At 35.5% G+C, this 25,654-nt stretch overlaps 1 protein-coding gene across 2 annotated transcripts; it reads right to left on the bottom strand.

The window, feature by feature from the left end:
• Window positions 1–820: 820 nt before the first annotated feature.
• On the bottom strand, window positions 821–11,658 carry pcgf5a (polycomb group ring finger 5a). 2 transcript variants are annotated; one of them, XM_082143043.1, is made up of 9 exons: window positions 11,472–11,658; window positions 9,588–9,847; window positions 6,762–6,858; window positions 6,610–6,665; window positions 6,304–6,363; window positions 6,048–6,187; window positions 5,842–5,940; window positions 5,474–5,563; window positions 821–4,073 (listed from the first exon to the last, which is right to left on the bottom strand). In XM_082143043.1, the coding sequence occupies exons 2-9, from the start codon at window positions 9,697–9,699 to the stop codon at window positions 4,026–4,028; spliced, it is 702 nt and encodes a 233-aa protein (XP_081999169.1). In that variant the 5' UTR covers window positions 9,700–9,847; window positions 11,472–11,658; the 3' UTR covers window positions 821–4,025. The 2 variants fall into 2 exon arrangements, with proteins under 2 accessions (XP_081999169.1, XP_081999168.1); XM_082143042.1 differs by having other exon boundaries at window positions 6,042–6,187; window positions 11,472–11,653.
• Between the last annotated feature and the right edge of the window lie 13,996 nt (window positions 11,659–25,654).

Below are 25,654 nucleotides of genomic sequence, written 5' to 3'. Positions count from 1 at the left end.
AATAAAATTGGAGAGCTTTCTGTCCTTCCTTTGATGCTTCAAAACATTCATAAAGAGATTGTAAATCAAATCTAAATGTATTGAATGGTTTAGTCCAAATTTTCTGGAGAGACACAATTAACAGATTTAATTTCAGCTTTTATTGACATATAAACATTAATCAACTCACACATATAGATCTGGTAAACAGAAGCTCAAGCATATTCGCGTGCAGGAACAAATGAGGTCAAGCAGGTTCTGTTGAGCTTCTGTTTACGTTCACTTAGCAATATTTATATGTGAATAAAAACCTAAATTCAGTCTGTTCATCAAAGCAATCTTCTCTCTTCAGAAAATTTGGACTAAACCACTTAATTCATTAGTTTTACGATCTCTTTATGAACGTTTTGAAGCTTCAAAGTGGTAGTTGCAGCTGTCAATGGAGAGTAAAGAACTGGCTCAGATTTTGTTAAAAAGATCTTCATTCGTCTTCCGAAGATGAACGAAAGTCTTACAGGTTTGGAAAGGCATGAGAGCAAGTTATTGATGACAGAATTTTCATTGTTGGGTGAACTATCCCTTTAAACACCAGATATGTATGCTTGTTGTGGATGAAATGGGATTCCTGCTTTAAACCAAATTGAATGAAAACTACAATCTGCTTCCCTTCCTTTTTTCTGTAATGGTTTAATGTTGAGGTATTAGCAGGGGGCGGAGGGATTCAGTCTCACTTTCTCTGTTTAACAAATGAGCTGTGAATTCTCCAACTCATCCTGACTAAAAATAGAGTTGTTTGTAACATTCCATGATGAAAGGGAAGACAAAAAAAGGGAGACAGTGGCAGACTTTCTTTGTTTATTTACATTTGTGCGATGAACGTGTGTTTTGAACATGTTTATATTCTTGTCTATGTTGACATTAACATCTCATTATGTAGATTTCACGTTTAAAGAATTTTGGGTCACTGATTTATTTCACAGTTTACAAAATCTGCAAACACTTGCAATATACTGTAAACATCCAAACAAACTTATTGCTGACAGCTCTTCCAAAATCCTACAGCAAACATTTGAACAACTTCAGCTCATAACTACAATAAAATAAGTGTTGCTGCATGGGCATGGACAAATTTGTGATTAAGTGTGTGTTGCCTTTGCCCTACATTAAGTATTTTCGACCTTCTCTTTTGCAAGATGAACGGCAGGGCAAACAGACAGCTGAACAAGTGATGCACAGACTAAAAGAAGAATGCATGTCACATTCCACTTCCTTTTGCATGAGTGGGGGAGAAAGAAAGTGAGCGAGAAAGAGAGAGAGAAGCAGGGAGCTGTGCATAGAAACAGTCTAAAAGAAGGCACATTCTTGTCTTTGTTTTTCATTGTCAGATTTAAACTCTCACACACTAATATCATCACACACTTGAAATGGTGGTTTCGAAGAATGGCTTTCAACAACTTCAGAGGTTTAGCTTCTCTGTTTTTAAGGTCTGCTGCCCTCAGTCTATTTTAATAGGAGTATTTAATGCAAAGACTTTCTAAAATTCTTCAATCTAATAATTCTAATAGATCTAACGGCAAGTTATACTGCATGCAAGTATAATAGGCAGCTTTCAGAATGTTTACAGAAAAAAAAAAGTTTCTGGAATACAGTCGAAGAAAAGCCACTATTTTTTGTCAAATTTTAATGTTCATTAATTAAATAACAATATGTAATGAACAGCATTAGGTAGCTTTTCATGTACAGTGCGAACATTTACAAGGGGAACACATAGCAGGCGGTGGGACGTATAAAAAAAGAATAAATTACCCCAAGCAGCATCATCTATTAGGAAAAAGACAAGCATTGACAAAATCTTTTGATTATAGGTTCAAGTGCGTCAACATACAAAAATACATTGTATTTATAATCAGAGCTCAAAGACACTTCATATTTGATTTGCATGTTTTCTTAGTGGGGAGGAAATTGGATTTGGGAGAGCAGCCAGTGGCCTTTGTCCTAAACAACAATGTCAAGAATTCCACTGAACTGACATACAGTGCAAATGATTTTTAAGATTCAGTACAATAGATCATGTTGGTATAACATGTTTTAGCTTGTCATAAGAAACATTTGGACAAATATATTTGTACTATTGGTAGACAGGTACAATCCACTTAAAACAGTGTTGCTGAGCAGACTCTAATTTCAAACACCCATTGTTAAGATTCCTTGATTCCAAAACTGAACTGGAGAACACAGAACAAACCCTCATTTCACCCGTTGTCACCCCCTGAGATGATCCAAATCAAAGGTTCACGTAATGATTCATGTACCGTAATCCTTTTCTACTTTGAGTATACCATCACATAAAAGTTTTGTGGAATATAATCTGGATTGGCAAAGCTCCATGTTTTGAATCCTTAATTCTCAAAAAGCATTCTGAGAATGTACATGAAATCGGTTTGGCAACTTTATCAGTTTGGCGATCATTTGCCTGTAATTATGATTTTAAATGATTCCTAGGCCACTACACATACAGTAAAGATTTACACTGTCATGTAAACAAACTTAGAAAGCTAACCTATCACCTTATCTGAACTAATGCTCCAAAAAACACCCTTAATATTTTAAATATTTTAAACGTGATGACTGAATTTTAAACTCTCCTTAGAATCATGTCCTTTACTTGATATAGTGTAGAGGACCACATTGAGAAATATTGGATTTTGACTTTTCTTCCACTTTGTGGAAGTAAACAAATGCATTATTGCATGTCCCTTGTGCAGTTGTTTTTCCAGACATCACAAATTTGTATAAAGTGCATAAAATAAAACACGTTTTGCACTTAATTTTGTTTAACCAAACATTGTTGCATCAGTATAGCATTATTTTGCTGCATTACACTCAAAATACACTGTAAAAAGTGCATTATTGACATTCTGGGTTTTAAAATTCAAATATCTAATGAGGTGGATTTGATTGGAATGACTCAAATATATTTCTGATTAAACAGGAAACAACAGAATGTTTACAACTGACAGACTGTGAGCCAAAGCAGCTCTTAGAGAGATGCAGCTGGAACCCTTCAGTCATTCCCCATTCAGCTGTTTTTAAAGATGAACATTTTCAATGAATTAATGCATTAAGCATATCTGGCATCAGTTAATCTTATATCATTTCTATTAAGAAAACAATCTGGTTTGGGTAAATGTAAGACTTGGCCTTCACAGTGTGAAGGAAAAATGCTTACCCAGAGTGCCTTTCAGTGCTGTTATTTTGGGACATATACAGCGCTCTCATTCAATTCCATCTGAATGAGATCCATCAATACTTCAGACTAGAGCCAAAAACACCATTGGAGAAAAATGAGAGTATGAGGGAAGATGGAAATTGGCTGAGAAAGAGAGAGTGAGTGTGCGTGAGCGAAAGAAAGAGAGAGAGAATGATGACATGAAAAAGAGTCACTGAATTTATGAGGGACAATGTGGGTGGTTAGAGCAGGAAAGAAAAGTAACTAAAAGTAAAGAGAGAGAGTGTAAAAGGTAAGACAACAGGAACACTACAGTGAGACATTTGGATTTGCCTCTAGTGCAAAATCTTGGATAAAAACACCTAATAAAACATTCTAAAATCTACCTTCTAGCGAGACTTCATTTTAAAAACGTCTCCATTTTCTCTCTCCTGTCACCTGGCCAAGACGCAGCTTTGCGACAAGTTTTAGCTTACTTTCTGTGATTGCTAGATTGCCATCAGATAATCCCAACGGGCCGCTGAACGCTAAGGCGTTGTCATAGAGACAACATGCAGAGAAAGCTTTGGAGGAATATAATCATCAAACTTGATACAGTGCCAGTGGGCGGAGCCACAACTGTCAAACAGGAACATGAAGGAGGGAGGAATGGAGGAGTAGAGGCTGAAGCAGTGCACAGGAAGGAGAGTAGTCCTGTCAGTCATGGAGCTTTGTGTTGTTGACTTTCAACAGATGCACAATCATTCAGTTTTTCTGCTTTTTGTCCATCTCTTGACATCAGTCTGCATGAGATTTCCACTAAAGCTGTAAGTGCTGTTTAACCAAAGTCAATCCTCGGACGGTATTCGAGAACCATGGGATAAGCCTGGGGTGAAAACGAAAGTAAAGAATGACTTCACATTTTCTGATGTAAGCACCATATCATATCCATTATATTGTCATAGTTCTCTCCTATTTTCTTGTGGTGTAAAAGGCAAGGACACAAACCTAGGGGCATCACTGTGTCCTCTGATCTGATTTTGTATCAACCTCTAGTGTGTGTGTGTGTGTGTGTGTGTGTGTGTGTGTGTGTGTGTGTGTGTGTGTGTGTGTGTGTGTGAGAGAGAGAGTGTGTGTAACTGGAGAAATATGACTCATAGATGTGTCAGTAGCTGTGAGCAGTTTTTTTTTTCTTTTGCCTCTGCCCCCCCACAATCACCACCAACTCAGAGACAGCTGTTCACACTTCTCATGAGCACACACCCACATTTTCAGGGTCAAACTAACTTTCCAATAATTTACCTGTCAATGTTTCTAGTAAAGGTTTTTCAAACTTTTTCATGCCAAAGATTTCGAATATAATATGATAATCCCCGATCCTAAAATATAAATGCAGCTATATATTTTTAAAAAAAGAAAAAAAGATTTATACTGTGTGAAAAATGAAACAAAAGTAGTGTACAGTTTTTCTTATTCCGTATTCTGATGTATATCCAAGTGAAACAGTTAATCGAAAAAAGCAAAAAATGTATGGTGGGTCTTGGTTCTATGATTGGATGGAGGCAGATCTAAATGTAAGCTTGCAGTCGATTGTAAGAAAGGTGCTGGGTTTAAGTAGACTAAATGAGAAAAGGTTCAAAATTACAAGTTACAAAAAAAATGAAACATGCATGGATGAATAATTTATAATTAGATCAATAACACCCATTTAGATGTGCAATAGATTTACCATTTCCATTTTATACTGGCTTTAAAATTTTATCTGGGGGGAAAATATACTTTTTAGTCAGTGTGTTTTGGTGACAAAAACTGTTTTGTTTTTGTTCTTGTTCTTACTGGTAAAAACTAGAATACTAGAATAAAATAATCACAATTAATCTCATGATTTATTAGCAGTCTTCAGACAGTAATATTATCAGACTTGGTTAATGTGACTGTAAACGTAAAAATCTGTATCTTAAGTGCTCAGTAACTTTGACAGCCCAAAAAATTATAAATGAAAGGTAATGTTGCAAATACACGCATAAACATATATATACACACATACATTTGCTTTTCAATAATAGTGATGACTTTCCAATAACTTTGATTGTTTTAACACTGAGGTAATGATATTTTTCATCCCCAAACCCTGAAGAAAATATTAAGCATGTTTATGAAGCCATTTTCCTTCTGGGGATGATAGGCTGGTCCATATAATGTAAGTCATTCTGGTTTTACTATCCTTGGGGGACATTCAGTCCAAACAATGTTGGTAAAATTTGACCCAAACACATACAGACTTACGCTGTCACCCTGAAGTCTCCAGCGAGTGCGGTAGATGAATTCCAGGGTGTGGTCTTTGCCCATGATCTCCCCGTTACACAAAACGTCGAGCTGTAAGAAATACAGACAAGCATCTTTTATGAGCTTTATGAAATCAAATAATAGGCACGTTTAGACTATGGCATGTTGTGTGTTACACTTAGTCAAACATCATAGAGAACAGTAGAGGCTAAGAAAATTTAATATTAAGTTTCACAACTGATGGGTAAACCCATCAAGAGCTTATTTATTAATATCTGTATTGAACTGTTTAATTCTCTGTACACTCACACAAATGCAGTTTGCCTGCATTGACAGCCCAGTGATACTGTAATAAAACAGTATTTTACCTCATAAGAGCTTGGCAGCTTCAATTTTACACCAAGGAACTTCTTAATGGTTCCCACCGTAACACGGGTGGAGCAACGGATGAATTTCTTCATTAAACCCTGTTTCAGAGAGACATGGCGTGCAAATTATAAACACACAGACACAAACATACATCTCAACATATTCACACAATATATTAAACTATACTGTCTCCGTGCACCTTAACTGTGCTTTCTCCTGATTGGCCATTGTTACGTAGACAGTCCAGACAAATAGCAATCTGAGGATCACTCCTGTGGTAGTCTCCACCTTTCCCATCATCATCCTCTTCATCACTCAGGCGAGCTTTCTTAGCCCTAGGGCCATCTAGAAGACAAAGGAAACCTGACCTTTAATCTTAAAATATATCTGTATATTCACTGTACGTGTAGTACATGTGACTGTGTGTGAAAGGGGTTGTGTATGGAATGGTTAATTATTACCTTCTCCATTTGCTTTGATTTTATTTTTTCTCCAAAACTCACTTTCCTGTTGTTCCTCCTCTAGTAAATAAACACAATAATTTAAAGAAAGTACATTAAGAAACAATTTACAGATATAGAAACACTTACCAACTAAAGCACAACTACATAACCAACAGAGTGTATCTCTGAAGTGCATTATAAAGCATAAAGTATGTATGTCTGTCTCTCTCTCTCCCTCTCCATACATACACACACATATACATATAAATGTATATATATATATATATATATATATATATATATATATATATATATATATCTCACTCTCTCTTAGTCCAGGCACCAGCTTGAAGATGATCTCCTCCAGGGTTTTATCTAACCTGCAAAAAAGTGCAAAATACCATATAAAACACAGAGATCTAGTGTGTGTACTTAATCTGTGCATGTGAGAAATTAGTGCAGGTGAGTTTGGTTACCTCAGCATCTCTAAAGGGTTGGTTTCATGGACCTGTATCCCACATTCTGGACACTCATTACTCTCCTCAAAGTGCTGAACGATACAACTCTTACAAACTAGAGGAGAATGGAATAAGAAGAAAAGGAGGAACAGAAGAGGGACAAGAGAATGAGAGAATCAGGGCAAAGTACTCTAAAACCATAAAAAAGTTTGGTGTTAAAATTATTATTGTTAAAAAACAATTTATTTTACCTACTACATAACTATCAGATGATAATTTTTGTTTACACATTATTTTAAGGTGTGATTGTTAGTGTAATTATATATTTAAGTACTGAGTAATATTATTTAACAACATGTACTTACTATAGGGTTAGGGTTTGGATGAGGGTTCGTTGCATGTAATTATGCATAATTTACTGTTATTACTGTGATAAGTACACACAGTGTAAAATAAAGTGTTACTTTTTTCATATAGAACAGTATTTATCTGACAAAAACAATGAGTGTCTCAATAAAAGTACCAGCATTAAACAGCATTTGAACAGATTAGATTACACTGCCACCAACAAAATTAGAAAAAACACTATAATTTAGAAAATTTTGTAAAAACTCTAACCAAAAGCAGCATTAAATAAGCATAATATATTTTGTATAATTATTATACATTATACATCTAAAAAAAAAAATTTCAAAATGTCACTGCATTTAAATGATGTTCAACATACACTACCGTGGAAAAGTTTGGGGTCAATATGATTTTAAGAAACTCATATTTTTATTCAGCAAGGATGCATTATATTGATCAAAAGTGACAGTTAAGACATAATGTTAAAAAAAGATTTATATTTCAAATAAATGCTGTTATTTTTAACTTTCTACAAAATATTGAAAAAAGTTTCACTGTTTACACAAAAATAATAAACAGTGATAAATGAAAAGTGTTTTCAAAAGTGACAATAATACAAATAATAATAATAAAATCTTGAGCACCAAATCAGCATATTAGAATGATTTCTGAAGGATCATGTGATACTGAAGAGTGAAATAATAACTTCTGAAAACTCAGCTTTGCCTTCACAGGAATATTTAAATATTCAAAACATATATTTTAAACTGTAATATTTTTTCTTTCTTTTTTTTTTTTTACAATATTTAAGATTTTTACTGTATTTTTACAGCTCTTTCACCCCTAACTTTTAAACAGTAGTGTACAATACAGTTTTCTTAAGACTTTCGAGTCCTATTTAGACACCCAGACACAGCAGATCTGGCAAAAAAAATCATTCAGGTGGGTCAGACAAAGATGGAAATTTGAATGTTAAGCAGAGTGTGAAACAAATAGGTTTTGATATGAGATATGAGACAGATCAGGCAAGCAGGTATGGGTAGGTCTAGAGACATCCAGATAGTTGCAATTTTTCCATTACATATTATTGACAATAATAGCAGCTATTTTTGGTGCTATAGCTGAACCATACAAATTTTTTCACAAATCTTGCTTATAAATAAACTCACCACATGATGAAACAAAACAATTCTAGAAAAAGGCCATTCTTATTTCTGATCATGAAGATTACAACACAGGGGCGTAGAATTTAGTAGGGACGCTAGGGACATGTCCCTACCAATATCCAGTGACACTGATATGTCCCTAGCAATAATTTCGATCAAAACTTAAAATATATTTATAACCACTGTTGCCCGGTTGTGAAATCCGATGCGGTAAGCTAGGGAGAAATCAACAGTTCTGTGCACAAAAATGCAGGGCAAATCAGTTTTTACTACTGTATTACAATCGCGGGATAAGTGGCAAACAATCGTAAGTTTTGTGTGTCTGTGAGAGAGAGAGAGAGAGAGAGAGAGATTGTGTATGCGTAGTGTGTGTGTGACACTACATTATAGGGACAAAATGCCACCACAAAGATGGCAATATCCGAAATACTTGTCCTTGTGGGGATTTTAATTTTTTTAATTTTTTGGGAAATCAGCTGAAAATGTAAAAATGCCGAAAGTTTTCTGTGATAGGCAGGGTTAGTGTAGGGGGATATAATATACAGTTTGTACAGTATCATAATGTCTGTAAAAAGTCCCCATAAAACATAAAAACACAACATTGCTTGGTCTTGTTGAAATGAGAGGACTGTTGAGGAAGTTGAAACCCTTGTCATCCAAGTCTCATCAGCTGAGGCTAAGACTGAATCTCATCTTGAAACTGAAACTGAAAACATGGCTCAGAACAATGGCACAAGTAACACTTAACAGAACTGCTGTGTGCCATGTACAACAGGACAAACTGGACATTATTAATGTGAAACAAATATGCCAACAGTTCATTTCTGTTAAAGGGATAGTTCACTTAAAAATGAAAATTCTGTCATCATTTACTCACCCTCAAGTTGTTTCAAACCTGTATGCATTTCTTTCTTCTTCTGAACACAAAATAAGATATTTTGAAGAATGTCGGTAACCAGTATTGAGTATTTTTTTCTACTATGGAAGTCAGTGGGGTCCATCAACTGTCTGGTTACCGACATTCTTCAAAATATCTTCTTTTGTGTTCAGAAGAAGAAAGAAATTCATACAGGTTTGAAACAACTTTAGATGATGACAGAATTTAAATTTTTGGGTGAACTGTCCCTTTAATGACAGATGCAGCTCAGCTTCTGGGGATGTCCCCGTCCCCAACAATTTCAAAATCAAACCTACGCCCTTGTTACAACACCAAAGAAAGAAAAAACTTTGGGGAGAAGAAGGACGAAAATATTCGGTTTGCTGTTATTATCAGAAAAGAGAGATGGTCATAGAGAACATAATGCGGATTAGCGAGACATAAATGACTTACAAGTGTGCAGGCATTCCGTGACAGCGGTGGGCTTGATCAGGTATCCATGGCAAATTGAGCAGGTAATGTGTCGGTTAAAATCTCGGACCAGGTGCTTTCGGTGGGTTGCCATCTCGACTCACAGAGGTCAGGAGATCACAAGCTAGAGTCACAGTGCTGCCTGTGCTCCCACACAGGGTTGCCACGGTGATTTCATCATTGCCTCCGTTTTGAGGCAGTTGTAACACTGATCTGAAGACATTATTGGTGAGAGAGTGATCCTAGAATAAAAAATAAAAAAACATATATAAAAGGTTATTGTAAGAATACCAATTACCAATTTTTTGTGTGAATTTTTAGTTACATATTATGACTCCACACGTCAAGCAAAGTATCAAAAATGATTACACCACACATTCTGTTTTGAAACCAGTCCAACTCAAACCAGACTTGAGCTGAGCCTGCTTTCAGTCTGAAAACTTTTAGGAAAGTCCCTGTCGGGAGAGACGGGAAAAGCGAAGGGTGCGTCATTTCAAGAGTTCTTTTGAGTTTTCATTGGCTTGGCCACAATATAACCACCAGATCCAGCAGGATATTGAGGCCCTCTTTCTTTTGCATCAAATGCACACACAACAAAGTCTTGCCTATTTAAAACTAATGTCAGTACTGAGCAAAGTCTCCCAAAAAGAAGAATATTAATCTATATTTTTAGTGGGTCAGACTCAGTACTAAATGTTGTACATTAGCATCATATCAATCACTTAGAGATTATTAGAAGTGTCGCACCAAGCCATGTAGCCTAGCTGAACTATCAAAGCAAATGTTTTGGTGGGGAAAAACTAAAATATCATACAGCTTTCTAGAGTCACACAATAAGCTTACTGCCTGTGCCTATTAACACAATTGTTAACTTTTTTGGAACAAAGAGCCTACTCATTTTTCAAGTAAACATTTGAACTGTTCTTTCTTAATTATGTTAAGCAAATGAAAAATAGACTGAAAATCAGTAAATCAAAGATAAACTACTCCAAATGATCAGTATAGGCCTCTAAACATGACATGAAAGTATGTCATTGCACACACACTGACCCCATTGTGACAACATGCCCCAACAGCATGGGACTCTATGAAGTCCTCACAGTACAAGGAGTACAGTACTATGATCGTAAACAGTTGTGAAAGTCCAGCATTTTTGCAATGTCAAAATTCGCATCAAAAACTAAATATGCTTTAAAATAATGATTTTTATAACTAGCAGCTTTGCTTTCTAAAGCACTTTCAACATGGAAACGAGAACATACAATTGTAAATAGGCTACTTGGGTCTCTGAGGGTTAAACTTTTTAACAGATTTACACATTTACGTGCACTGTTACTGTGTTTCAGAAACAACGCCATCGGTCAATCATTTCTAACGATGACGTACTCCTTATGATGTTCTCTGCCTTTTATGTAATACATATTTGTATAAGAGGAAAACAGCAACAAACAGGCTGCTTTGTGAATAATAACTTACACGAATGGATTGTTATCGTCCCTTTTAAACGCATTATAAACCAATAACCTGTTCCTATGAAGCTTTTAGTGTGCATCAGAAACGCGTAGTGTGTCACAGTCCCGTTATCTCATCAGCGCAAGCTGCGCGCACGGCGTCAAGGACTGCGTGACGTCATCCCCATGGAAATTATAACACATGGTAAGTTGAGCTCGTCTCGCGCGGCGTCGTTTTTACATTCTATAATTATGTATCTGTCTGCTCCACTAGAGCGGACTGGCGGGCACACAGCCTCTGTCTTACCACATGACACAATTTCTCCCCTCCCCAAACTTTACACACATTCGGTGTCCCCAAACCGATAACGTAGCGCAGATTCCCACGTTCAGTGGCCATCCGAAATACACTCACCGTTACGAATCCCCTCGCCTCGCTCTGTGCTGGGCCGTTAATGGAGACTGAAAAGGGGGGGTTCTGGAAGCCAGAGAGAGTCACATCGTTACAGCCCGGCGGTGGATTGAGCGCGTGCAGGCAGTGCGTGGCTGGTAAACTCGCGGCCGACACGGAACTGGCAGCAGCACGCGCAGAGAGAGGAGCGCTCGCGCAGAGAAGGGGCGGGGGATTCACGCGCTTGTTTACGCGGTTCTGTAGATTGATACCAGCGGAGGGAGAGAACAGTTTAGAACAGTTTCCCAGCATTCGTAACATTATTAAGAGAAAAGTCATTGGGCCAAAAGACAGACTGAATTGAAAATAATATATATATATATATATATATATATATATATATATATATATATATATATATATATATTATATTATTATAACACACACACACTGGCACTGATTCTTTTTTTACTCTCCAGGTGAGGTTGAATCAGTGATATATATCACTATATTCTTGAGATTAGGGAAAAAACATGCCCTACACACAGAAGCCCTCTTTATGTTAAAAATAAAGAAATTCATCAAAATAAAAATACTTAAAAAGTTACATCTAAAGGAAATGTGGATACTCAGTAAATTCATTGATTTTATTTTTAAATAATTTCTCTAGTATTATTTTAAATACATCCTTTAAATACTTGGAAAATACATGTAGCCTAATTTAACCTGTCCTCGGAAAGAGGTCACAATGTAAAACTGCCTAACAAAATGTTTAAAATATAGGCTACATTTAAATTGAAAGGCAGAGATCTGTAATATATATCAAAAAATACAAAAAATAAATCTTGAATTATATTTTCCATTAAAAAAAAAGCCTATCAAAGTTGCATCCTCACTTTGCATCAACTCAGGATTTTTTTTATCATGGTCATCTTAAACTCTGAGGAACCCTATCCTATTTCCTGCTCAATGTGGTATAGGACACATATCTGGAAGTTTTATAATTTTTTGTCTTTTATACAAACAATGTTGAAGTTTATGCAATCACAGCTTTAACATGTTAACTCCGTCATCCCGGTGTAATAGTTTCTGTAAATAGTTGTGGGATAAATCTTGGCATTTGCATATTTTAATTAAGGCAACTGAAAATGTCTCCACAACATGTGGTTAAGGTAGCAAAATATTCAGTTTTGTCAATTCCGTGAGGTTTGATGTCTGACAGAGTTGACTTGTAAGCTGATGGAGTTGATAAATGCTCACAAAACTCTTTATATTATATATCATTTTGGTAACACTTTATTTTAAGGTGTCGTAGTTACATGTGTACTTACTATAGTAATAACAGTAAATTACGCATAATTAAAAGTAACTAACCCTAAACCAAACCCTAACCGTAACTCTATAGTAAGTACATAGTTAATTAATATTACTCTGTACTTATTTGAGTAACTACGTCACCTTAAAATAAAGTTTAACCATATATATATATATATATATATATATATATATATATATATATATACACACATTTTGCATATGAGGAATTATTCTAATGTTATTTCATGATTTTATTTACAGTATTTGGCCTGATTTACATGCCTTATATATATATACATACTGTCACCATGAATTCAAAATTGATGATCCTTTTTTTTTATGAAATATTGCAGTTCCTATTATAAATAAATAATTTGTACACATCTTTTTTTCTTTTTCTTTTATAACCTGTCACTCGAACATGCCAGTTTCCCACTGCTTAAGTCATGCAGGTCAGCACAAATAAAATGCACAAAATTGATGCGGTTTAAAGACAGGCTCCATATTCTTTGGATTCACATTGGGAACATTTCTGTTGCTGCTACAGAGCGGCACATAATAATGCTTCCCATTGCACTCAACCTAACATACAGTATGCTTCTTCTGTGAGCTTCTTGAGACCCAGAATGAGACATACTGTACCACTAAAATAAGAAAAACAAACCACTGGAAGGATTGTTGTATTAAATTAAATATTTAAAAATGACTAACTTAAGAAAATGTTACTATTCTACATGAATCAAGGTGATTTTTTGCCTTTAAAGGGATAGTTCACTTTGAAATAAATTTTTGGTATGTTTTAGCTTACCTCAAAGAGCAAGCACAGAGTCCAAATTAAAACAATTCCCCGTCGTCCAAATTAAACAATTCCCCATCGTAAGTACACATCGATGGCCTAAGACACGAAACGAGCGGTTTGTGTGAGAAAACGAACAGTATTTATATAGTTTTTACCTCTTATACACAGCCATGTCGAAGTGATCTGATCTGACGTGTACGCAGACTGGTGCATAGATATATACACTGTCGCCTTAAAGACATTCGTTCCAATGAACAGCCGTAGACAAGGCGACATCTAGTGTATCTATGCACCAGTCTGCGCACACGTCACACAACGCGCCCTCAGATCACTTCGACATGGCTGTGTATAAGAGGTAAAAACGATATAAATACTGTTCGTTTTCTCACACAAACCGCTCGTTTCGTGTCTTAGGCCATCGATGTGTACTTACGATGGGGAATTGTTTAATTTGGACGACGGGGAATTGTTTTAATTTGGACTCTGTGCATGCTCTTTGAGGTGGTGACCATCGACCTGCATTATATGACTGACAGACAAGAACGGTTTGACCTAAAAATATCAAAATTGAAACTACTGCGGAAAAAAAGACACCTACATCTTGGATGCCCTTGAGGTAAGCTAAAACATACCAAAAATTAAGTGAACTATCCCTTTAATCATAGATTTTTCAGTGTCCCGCTTTAGGGACACAACTGTCCCACATTAGGAAGCTGCAGATAGTCTCAGACGACTTGCACTAAGAGCACTAATATGTCTATAATTTCTCTTATGAATGTGTTATCTGAATTTTCTCTTATGAATGTTTTTTTCTGTGTAATCTGAATTGGATTTAATGTTTTGGCTACACATCGCAATATGTTACAGAAGTCTGAAATGTAAAAAATATCCCACATTAGGGCATTTCACCCTATAGTTGTCTTAATTTTTGTCTTGTCAATCAGTTGTTGTAACTTCAGTTGGACCTTCGTCAACTTCCTTAGTATTTAACACCATCAAATGAAAGGTTTCTAAAATATCTCTTTCTTTTTTCCATTTATTGTGTTAAAATATTAAAACATTAACTGAACTACATGATATTATGCCTGATTTAAGAATATTGGTTATATTATGTTTAATATTAAAAAGGAGGGTAGAGAATAAAGGAATTTAGGAACTGGATTGTTCATAATAACCCTAACCCGGAAAAAAATGTAGACAATGTATTTTTTCACTTATAAGCTCCTTTACTGAACCCCATTATACATAACGGACGACTTTACATTTTTGTTGGATGAATCCAATTAAAATAGCATGCTTTTTAATGCATTTGATGAAGTTGACACAAATTAAGTTATGAAGTGAATAAATGTAGCCTACATTTTTAGAAAGAAAAAAAATTTTTTCCAGAAAAACCTGTTCCCTTATATTCTTTAGCTGAGACCTTTGTCTACAAATATATCAGTTTATAATAATGTATTATTAAATAATAAAAAATTTACTTCTTTTGTCCCTTATCTCAAGAATCAGTGATATATTTATATTGGTAATATACATTTCAAAATACACACATTGACCTTTGTGACCTTTCCGATATTAATATATAATATCAAACCAAACATGCATTTTAATTTATTGAAAATAATTTTGTAACAATTTGATTAAATATTAAAATTTTGAATATACATTTTTTATTAAATAACATTTAAAAAAATAGGCTATACCTTTGTCCTGCATGAGAACAAAGTTCAAACATTTGGTTGAAATCTACCTTCATCTACTTCATGAATGTATTTTACTGTGAATTTATGTTCACCTGCTTGCACTATTACAAAAAAAAGTTGAATTTAAATAATTAGGGCCCGAGCACCGATGGTGTGAGGACCCTCTTGGAATTGCTCTGTTTATTTCAGTATTGAGGCATTTTTAACCAACAGGCAAAATTACTGCTAAAGAGGACATTAATTATGACTCAGAAGTGTTGCTTTTGACTCAAAACCAGTTACTGATATGAGACTTCCCCTGTGTGACACCCTTGTCTACTTTACTTAAACCTGTTATCTCCGTTTCAGCCCATGCATTCTAATACTGTTTAAGATGCTGGGAACCTTTTTACTAACATTGCCCATACAGGATAGTAGGACCTTGCTCTACTCCAAAGTGTGTGGGTGAGTCCTTGAGTGGGTGATACCACAGGCTCTGATGGGTGAATGGTGATGCATGTACATTTCTTAATGAGATACACATCTGTGTGTTATAGCTTTGAATAATGTAAACACTCTCCATCCGTATGTTACCCTAGCAACAGAACATCAGTGCAGTGCCCTTTGAACTGAATATCCAGCTCCTCAGTGAAAGATCTTCTGACATCTCTGCTCCCTCATGTATTTTGATGTCTTTATTCAGATGTGTACATATTAATGCATTGTTTACATGGATGCTAAAATATGCGTGAGCGCCCATCGACATACAGAACAATATGTGATTTTCTTTTAATTTTCTTTAGGTGCGTGCAACTGCAAACATGCACAGTGCATTTTAGAGTGCGTAAAAAGGGTTTTAGTGAGATTTTCTTTTTATACCGCTGGCTGTCCTTCAAATCCGTATTTCACTTGCCATTAGATGCCACTATTTATAGAAAATTAAATAAATAAAAACAGTGAGAGATGTAACGAAGTGATCACCTGTCATTTCAAAGGATTTTAATGTGCACAACTCAAAGAGCCGGAGTTGTTAACGCGCAAATAACATCTTCAAGACCAGCTAGATGTTCAAAGCATTGCACAGATACATTATAACATCAGAGAAGAGTCTCACCAACAGTGCATAAAGCTTGAGGTTGCTGTGTCTATTGAGTCACTCTGACAGCTGGGTTGCTATATAGCCGTTTGCTTGTCAAAGTCTAACCTGTCATGAGGAGGAATATACTGCAATAAAAAATACCTTTGGATCACCCTCATAATAAGCTATAAGCTATAAAAATTTTGCACATGGTCACTGAGAAATTACTTCAATTAAACTTTAATTAAAGAAATTACTTCAATTAAAGCTCCTCTTGAACATTTTTTTAGTATTGACACATATGTTATTTATAACAAACTCATGCAGACCAAAAGAAAGAAATAGAAAGAAAAATGCAGGGCCAAATATTTAATACAATTCTTTTTTATCAATGTATTAATTAATTATTTATTCAATGAATTTTCTTTCTTTATTAATTCTATTAAGTTAAAGATTATAAAAAGGAGTGAAATACCAGGAACTGAGTAAACATATACAGACAAATGAAACATTACATTACATTAAACCTGATGGTTTTCTTATACTTTTTAAAGCTACTGTCCCCAGACAACTTTTTGTCATGCCATAATGATGAAGCAATGGAATGAAATGTAAAAAATAAAATAAAATAATAAGCGAGAGAGAGAATAACGGATTAATGCATGCATATTTTGCACACTTATACTGATTGATGACATTTACCTTAAGATATTTGTATGTACCCTCTCTTGCTCTTCTCTGCTCTGTCCTGCTCTCTCACATCTTTTTTCTCGTCCTCTCACTCTTATCCCCTCACACAATGACTGCCGAAGCAGATAAGATTCTGTTGCTTTGACTAAAAAGAAGGGAACAATGAACTCTTTGCCTTCTATTGATAGTGCTGACTTAAAATTGATAAATAGAAGGGGAGAGAGAAATACTGCTTGCAACATAGTATTGCCTATGTAAATAACATAACATATGCAAAACACATTCTTAAATCATAACACACAGACTCATAAGAGACACATTTGAATTACTAAGAATCATTTCAGCTAAAAGTGAAGCGCTGTGGGAAGAACCTGCGTACCAGGTGATCACATTATGACTGTATGTGAAAGAGTGATCAAATTTGGCACAAAGAAGGGAAACAGAATACAGTCCCATGAAGAATTATGCGTGTATGCCCATGTAATTTATAACATTTCAACAGCTGCAAGAAAGGCCATAAAAATACAATCTTAAATCTCAAAACCAAATGTTCATACCAGAGCGTGACTGCATTCTCATATGTCTGCAGAATAGGCAAACACACAATCCCTTTTCCCTATAGTGTTTATGGCTGGTTTAGTGTTTAGAGACACAAAGCATCAGACAATCATGTGGAGTCTCAGAAAACGTATGCAAAAACCAAACACATTCTAAAATTCTAAAATGCCATTGGTGGCAACAATAATGGTTCTACGATCTACTTAGGCTTACAATGCTTTTGGGAAACGCAGCCCCATATGTTTTCTGACTAAATACACCTCCAGCATTGACTAGATAAAAATTTTGCCCATTTAGTTTGAGGTGAGCTCCATCCGTCCTGCCCTGACAGCCTTGTCTGTCTTGTCACTGTTTAATGTTTCCTTGTTTGTCATGTGCCTGAGCACATGGCTCTGTCTTTGCTTGTGTTGGCCATGTGCACTCAAAAAAATAACTCTTTGAATGAACATAAAAAAATCATGGAAATGATTTCCACATGATTAACTTGCTTTATTTCAGCATTATGCAATTCTGTTATTCCAATTTAATATACTTACGTTGGGTCAACTTAATTTATTAAGGTTGATTCAACTTCTTTACTATGGTTGGACACAGCTTAATTTAATAGTGTCAGCCCAACTAATTTACTTAATTTGCATCCAACTGAACTTATGTGTTTGTTATTTTCATTCATCCATTAATATTTCATTTATTTTAGTGATACATAATTAAATTGATAGACTATAGCTAGCTATTTGTTAACAGTAGCACATATTAACATCTTAAATGCTAAGATTTACATGCTCCTTCAACCAAAGCAGTTAAAAGTAATTAAATCAGTCCACAGCCATAAACAAAATGCTCCACACTTCTCCACAAGGGTAACCCACTGTAATTTAAATGGTTCTAATAATTCCAATGTAATTGAACATTAAACACAATTACACACTATCAAGTCTTCCCCTTTTCTCATTTTCTCAAAAAAACATAAAATAACACTTAATTTTAACATTTATTCTCTCTTAATTCAACCATATGCAAAGCATGCTGGGAACTAACAAGCACTGCCCAGTTTCAGTTAATGCAACACAAATCATTCATGTAATCCAACACAAACGGATTAAGTAAACTTAAATTTTACATATTAAGCAGATTGAATACAATCAAATTAAGTTAGGGCAAGAGACAGAGCGCAACGCGTCATAATCTGAAGACCACGCCCACCAAGGGGGAAAACAAACGAACTGTCTCCATTGACTTTGCATTGCGAGAGGCTGCCTCCTTGTCATTTCTTGCTTCTAACAAAAGACAGAATAATGCCTAAAAGCTGCTGTGTGACAAGGTGTACAGCAAACAAGCTAAGAAACCCAGAAATAAGTTTTCATAAGCTGTCGACCCCAAAAAACGAGCGTTTGAGGACATAAAAGTGGATACAGGCTGGAACGAATGGGTCAATTGTGGGATCCTGACACTCAGTATGCACTAAAATACACCACGTGTCCAGTAAGTTAAACATTTGGTCACTGGTGAGTCAAATATCCAAATGTCAGTTTTTTCTATATTATATTTCTGTAAGATAAACTATCCTGTGTTGCCGATTACGGTCTCCTCCAGCGGGCGTACGTTAGTTCTCATAGTAATGAGACACGTGACGCTCTGTCTCAACTGCCTGTATCCACTTTTATGTCCTAAAAACACTCGTTTTTTGGGGTCGAGAGCTAATAAAAACTTATTTCTGGGTTTTTTAGCTTGTTTGCTGTACACCTTGTCACACAGCAGCTTTTAGGCATTTGTCTGTCTTTTGTTAGAAGCAAGAAATGACAAGGAGGCAGCCTCTCGCAATGCAAAGTCAATGGAGACGGTTTGATTGTTTTCCCCCTGGGTGTGGGCGTGGCCTAAATACGCTCTGTCTCTATACTGCCCACCCGCTGGATGTAAGAATTTTTTACTTAACATAAATGGTTTGTGTTTAGACAACACGTTAGGATTTTGTACTGTTAAGTTGATACATAATTATGTGGACCTTAATAGAAAAAAACATTTCAAGTCAACAAACACAATTATTATAAGTAAACTAAATATAAATAAATCATGTAAAGTGCACAACCTTCCTAGTTCATTTTTTTGAGTGTGCTCTTGTCCCGCCTCCTCATTTCCAGTTAAAGCAAAGGAGTACTAGACAAGAGGCTTGTTCGACTTGAACCGGCGCCGCACATACCGATCAGTTAATGTACCGAGAGAGCGATTAGAGAGCAGACGTCTCTGTATGCTTTTCAATCACTCTTGTGGTACTTTGATGTCATAAACCGATCAGTCTGTGCAGTGCCAGTTCAAGTCGAACAACTAAACAAGGGGGCTTGGCCCTTGTTTAGTCCTTGTCTAGTACTCATTTGCTTGATTGTGTTCACCTGATCCTCATGTGCTGTTCCCTTTATATTGTGCCCCTTCCCCTAATGTCTTTGCTGGTTCGTTTTGTGTCCTATGGTGTGTTCATGGTTGCTTGCATGTATCTGCAGTTTATCGTTCTTTTGTTTCATTTCTAATGTGTTTTAATTTAATTTTTTTAAGTTTTACACTTGTTTTATTTAGTATCTTCTCTCTTGTCTTGCTTTATCTTGTGTCTTGTCTTGTTCATCGTGTTTGTCCCTGCCCTGCATCCTGAGATTTCTTGGCCACTGACCCTCACTACCTGACAGCTAGACTGGGGTAGCAGTCTGATTCTCAAGAGTCAAGCCTCTGGTTCTGTGAGCCTCTGCCTGGCAGCAACATTGAAGAGATCATCAAGCCCTGCCCTACAGTTTGAATGTTTTCACACCTCACTCTCCTTGTTCCCTGTCTACAATCTTGTCAGTAAAACATCACTGCTCTTTCTGCATCTGGGTCCTCTCTTTTGCAGAACCATAACATTATTGTCATAAAATGTATTCATTCATGAACCAACCCAAGTACATGCTGCATCCACCCTAAAATAGGTCTCCATTAGGACCACAATTGATTCTATTGGCTCAAAAAACTTTTAATGGGTGCTCTTTAGCACCCAATTACAATTCAAAAGCATGTTATGAGGTTGTTTGATCTATGTTTATAATGACCATTAATGTCTGTTAAATTAGCATAAGTATAGCATTGCATACAGATAACCTGATAGCTTAGGTTATCCACCTCAACCATATTTAATGTAATTACGTGTTAAATGTCCAAATATTTCAGTTATAAAAAGAAAGATGCAATAGTGTTCAATTAAAAAAAAAAAATTTAATAGTGTAAGAAATGATGTCCAATTTGTTTTATAAAGTGCAGTATAAGATATTATATACATACAGTATTTTAGCAGGCCTTCATGCAAATGTTTTTTTTTTCTTTATGTTTTTTCATGAGATCAGGTTGTTGATACCATGCCTTATAGTTAATTCATTAATGTGCTGTTGTCATAATATCTCACACTGTAAACTTAGTAAAATGTAAAAATCCAAGGCAACTTGATGCGTTCAGATTTTTTAAGTTCTCTCTACTATTGTACTAAGTAACACTTTGTTTTGTCAATTAGAATTTGTTTGTTCACTAAATGCAAAAAACTCATTCAGCCAATGAATTCATCAAAACAATAAGAGTTTTCTTGTTCTGCAAATTTTCATTTAGTAACACAACAAATTAATTTATTGTTTTGATAGCAGTATATATAGTCGTATAGGAAATATTTATATAAGTCAGTAAACAGCAAAACAATAATCATATAACAGTAAACATAATTTATTCATGCTGCAATGGATGCTGGGAATGCACAAACTTATTTCAGCAATATGAAGTTCTTTGTTCAGACAACTGTGTTTAGGACAACATTTGGGGGAATTATGTTGGTCTGTCATTGGTTTTATGTAGTTTCAAGAAAAATTAATTTCTTTGTATTTACTAAATGTTTCGTTAACTCGAAAATGTAGTTGCTTTTTTACAATGAAGGGTACAATAAAATAAATATGTAAATGAACTAATTCATGAAAATAGAACCTCTTATTAACAATAAAACACATAATGTATATGAATTGAGTGATATCGTTTTTTTAAAACTTTTTTTTAATAGTTTGAACAGACTGTGCCCATTCATCACTAAGACCTAAATGTGGAAGTATTTAATAGATGTGTTGTAAATCAACAGAGAAAAACGTTAGAACCTTGTCAGGTGCTCTTGGAATGGTCAGGTGTTGAGGAAATATATTTGTTTTGGACACATTGAGGGATCAAGTGATTCGCATGCAAGCTGTCATGTGAACCAAGAGGGGAGATAAATTATCTTAAAACAACACATATGGCCACAGCTGAGGACATAGAATCCTAAATCCCCTCACCATTCCCAAAACTTCATAGCACTTCTGAGTCCTTGTAGCATTCCAAGCCCCTGCCATTGTGAGAACATGATTCCAACATTCTTGTTTGATTTGTTGGTGTTCTACTGTCCCTGTCCCAGTATGGCCTGGACTGGGCCCCCTATAGTCTGTTTTTTTCAGTTCCGGGATTAAATAAGAATTCCAAATAGCCTTTTGTATTAGGAAGGGATCTTTTTTTTACTTATTTTTTATTTTTTTATTTTTTAGAAGAACATTGTGTTATTTTCTTATTGTGCTCAATCCATGCATGCATGTTTCTTCATGATTATTAAATCATACTCTACATGTCTCTGAGTATGTTTGCATGCATGCATGTGGGCAAGGAAGAGTGGGATGTTTGTGTACATCCTGCTAATCTAAACTCTGAGGATGGCCAGTTATTTTGGTGTAGTGCCTGTTTGGATCCACACAACAACAAAAAAATCATAATAAACTAAGGCAGCTGTTGCATGTGCAGCACCTGCAATCACTTGCCAGAGGAGCCATTTGCCAAGGTTAGTGGGTTAGAGCTCAGAATCCCTACAAGCCTTCAGTAATACTGAACATATACTCTTGGTAACACCCCGTAAATAACTCTAATTAGAGACACCAACAAAGCCAATGGCTAAATTTAACTAAACCTCACAACTGTCAATATACAGACACACATTCTGGGGGAGAGTCAGTAGCAGTAGCTTGCCCTGCTGTTTATCAGGCTTGCTAAAGCTACCAGTATCTCTGTGTGAGAGGAACGAGCTGAGGCTACAGTAAGCCAGTGCTCTGATATTTATACTTGGCCTGTTAGCTGATATGAAATATACCTCTGAGTCTTGCCAATAACATCACAATAGGGAGAAACTAGGGTGACCAAACGGGACAGGAAATTTCGGGACAGTCCCGAAATCTAAGCTGTTGTAACAATGTAAATGAAAACAATTATTTTGTTTTCTTATTTAATGACCGACAATTTAGTTGTAATAATAATTTTGGCATAAGGCTTATTAACGTTAGGCTATAGCCTGAAAGGTCTGAATTACGCACTGTTACAACAGTCATTGTTTGTTTGTTTTTTCACAATGACATCTGAGTTCATGATTTTAATGTTGTTGTTTTTTGTGGCAGACTAAAGACTAATGACAGGCTGTTGATCTTTGAATAAAAATATGTTTGGTTCAGGTTTGAAATTCATTATCTTTTATTATAGGCTATGTAGTCTAATATCATAGTAGGCCTACCCCCTTTTATTCATATTAATTCAACTTCCATAGTCTTCATAGGAGTAGGTCTCTTCTTCTTATTCTTTCTTGTTTTATGGTGGTTGGCATCCAGCTTATAGGAGTAGGCTAGCCCTACGTCTCAATGTCCATAGCCTACTATCCATCCTAAACAATATATGAGATTAAAATAAGTGTGTCCCAAAGCATAGTAGCCTATGTTGAAAAGAGTATGCCAGAAGTCCTCGGGTGGTCTATTTACGGTGGATTTTCGAAGTGTGGATCCGTGCCCACAACCCATTGCGCCATAATCTTGTGACAAACACGAGTAAAAAGTGTTTAAAAAAAAAAAAATTACAATGGCGGGTATGTGCGACTGACGGTGAGAGGTTTAGATAAAGGTTTGAGTGACTAATCAAAGTTTAACCTGATAGAAAAATATTTAATGTTATCCGTGTTATATTTAATATGCAATAACAATGTGGACTTTTTTAAAGATCCGTTTGGCCATTATGCATTATTGCATTATTATGCATTAATATGAGGAGAGTTCTCTGCATAAAAGACCCGCGACTGCAGATCAAAGTGCTACTGCATTTCTCTCCAATACGGTATAGGAAATGAAATGTGGAGGAATTTATATTTGACAAGATGATTGACAGGTCAGTTTGCGTGACAGGATGCATGTAACTAAGCGACAGAGAGCAACCTTTAAAGACGCAATTGTATGACGTTATAGTAGGCCTTTGTCCCAAAGCTTGTCTACTCTTCTGTACACACTCAAAAGTATGCACTTTTTCTACACAAAAAGAGTACATACTTTCAGGGTGTAGTATAAGTAGGCGAATTGAAATGCAGCATAGGCCTCGGCTGGGAGAAAATATCATTCATGAATAGGCTACTTCCACCTGCTCACCCTTCAAACGTGAAACCACCCATAGCTGTGGCCAATGATAGCATATGGAGATCAGATCACTATAAACCAGGAACCCTCTTGCACTCAAGGTTGGTTTGTTATATAATCCCTGCTAACTCCTCTGTGAAGTATTGCCTTTTTCCTGTCTTAATTACTTCTGACGGTGGCATACACTGTTAGACATTTTATCGTATTTTTGCGGTAACTTACTGGCAGCACTATTGCCAGTAAGTTACTGTAAGTTCCCCTTTACAGTAGCTTACCTGTAAATGTGTTTTACAGTAAGATGCCCTTACCGCAATTTAATTTTACAGTATGATGCCCTTACCGCAATTTAATTTTACAGTAAGATGCCCTTACCGCAATTCAATTTTACAGTAAGATGCCCTTACCGCAATTTAATTTTACAGTATGATGTCCATACCGCAATTTCATTTTACAGTATTACAGCCCATTTTACACTATATTATTATTTATATTTTACATGAATGCTATTGAATTGAATAAATTCCAAAAAATCAACTTGAGTCCATGTACATCAGCATATTCTTTATTCACTCTCACAATCAATTACATCCATTTTATTTATTTATTGTGATGCAACATTAGGCAAGGCAGTTTTATTTGTATAGCACGTCATACACTTTGGCAATTAAAAGTGCTTTACACAGTAAGGAATTAAAATAATCACAAAATAAAAGCAAGGAAAATTAAAGTGCACCTATTATGGATTTTTGAAAATGACCTTTCATGTAGTGTGTAACAGCTCTAAGGCCACAGATTGGATGTGTTCTATGACAGTGTAAACAGGAAAAAAAACACATGCATTCAGATATTTCGAGATCGGTTTCCAGGGTTTCTGCAGGGTTTGGTCAGTCAAATTTAAGACTTTTTAAGACCTTTTTATGACCATTATGATTGAAATTTATGACCTACACGAATTACGAAAAATCATTAAAATTCCTTTCAAAAGTTTTTTTTTTTAATTGACTTTCATTGAAAGTAACAAGATGTATTATTTAAATGCCTAAAGACAGCTCCAACGCCTTCTTACCCAGTGTGCAATATGCTTGATACTGATTATTTGCAACAGGCTTGAGCCAACTACTAAACACACCATCTTTGAGCCATGGCTCGTTAAATGTACACTTTCCCATTGTGATAGACCGGGAGATTTCAGTTAGGGCTGGGCAATATGGCCAAAAACAATTATCACGATAATTGTTTTATATTAGTCAATATCGATAATTATCACGATAAATGTCAAATCTTTATTTCTTTCAAGTTTAAAGGCAGACTGTTACTTCTAAGTGAAAGTTGTAGAAACCAGAGCTTTAATTGTGGTTTTAAACTAACTTTACTCTTTATTGTCAGAAAATATAATGACAAACACTTGCTAAAACAGGTGAACATTTCACAAATCTGAGGTAGGACATTCAAACATTTGTTATTTGTCCTTAACAAAATAAATATCTTTATTGGGAAAATAATTACTTAGTTTCTGCATGTGCTAATAGGGGCCAAGTCTTGAAACAGGTTTGTGTTGCCTAACTTTGATGGCACATATCTTCAGGAAATGTATGAAAAACAGTAGCCTAAATACATTATTAAAT

The sequence above is a fragment of the Leuciscus leuciscus genome (assembly GCF_965113295.1).
Source record: "Leuciscus leuciscus genome assembly, chromosome: 17".
NCBI classification, from domain to species: domain Eukaryota; kingdom Metazoa; phylum Chordata; class Actinopteri; order Cypriniformes; family Leuciscidae; genus Leuciscus; species Leuciscus leuciscus.
Note: the sequence above shows the minus strand (reverse complement) of the source record. Positions and strands in the feature narration are given on the sequence as shown.

Bases quoted from the DNA above. Each gene is read 5' to 3' on its own strand.
- pcgf5a (XM_082143042.1), bottom strand. From the start codon at position 9,699: ATGGCAACCCACCGAAAGCACCTGGTCCGAGATTTTAACCGACACATT. The intron at 6,666-6,761 runs GTAACCAAACTC...ACTTTTTTGCAG, and splicing joins AACCCTTTAGAGATGCTGAG to GTTAGATAAAACCCTGGAGG. The intron at 4,074-5,473 runs GTAAGTCTGTAT...TTTTCACCCCAG, and splicing joins GGAGACTTCAGGGTGACAGC to GCTTATCCCATGGTTCTCGA.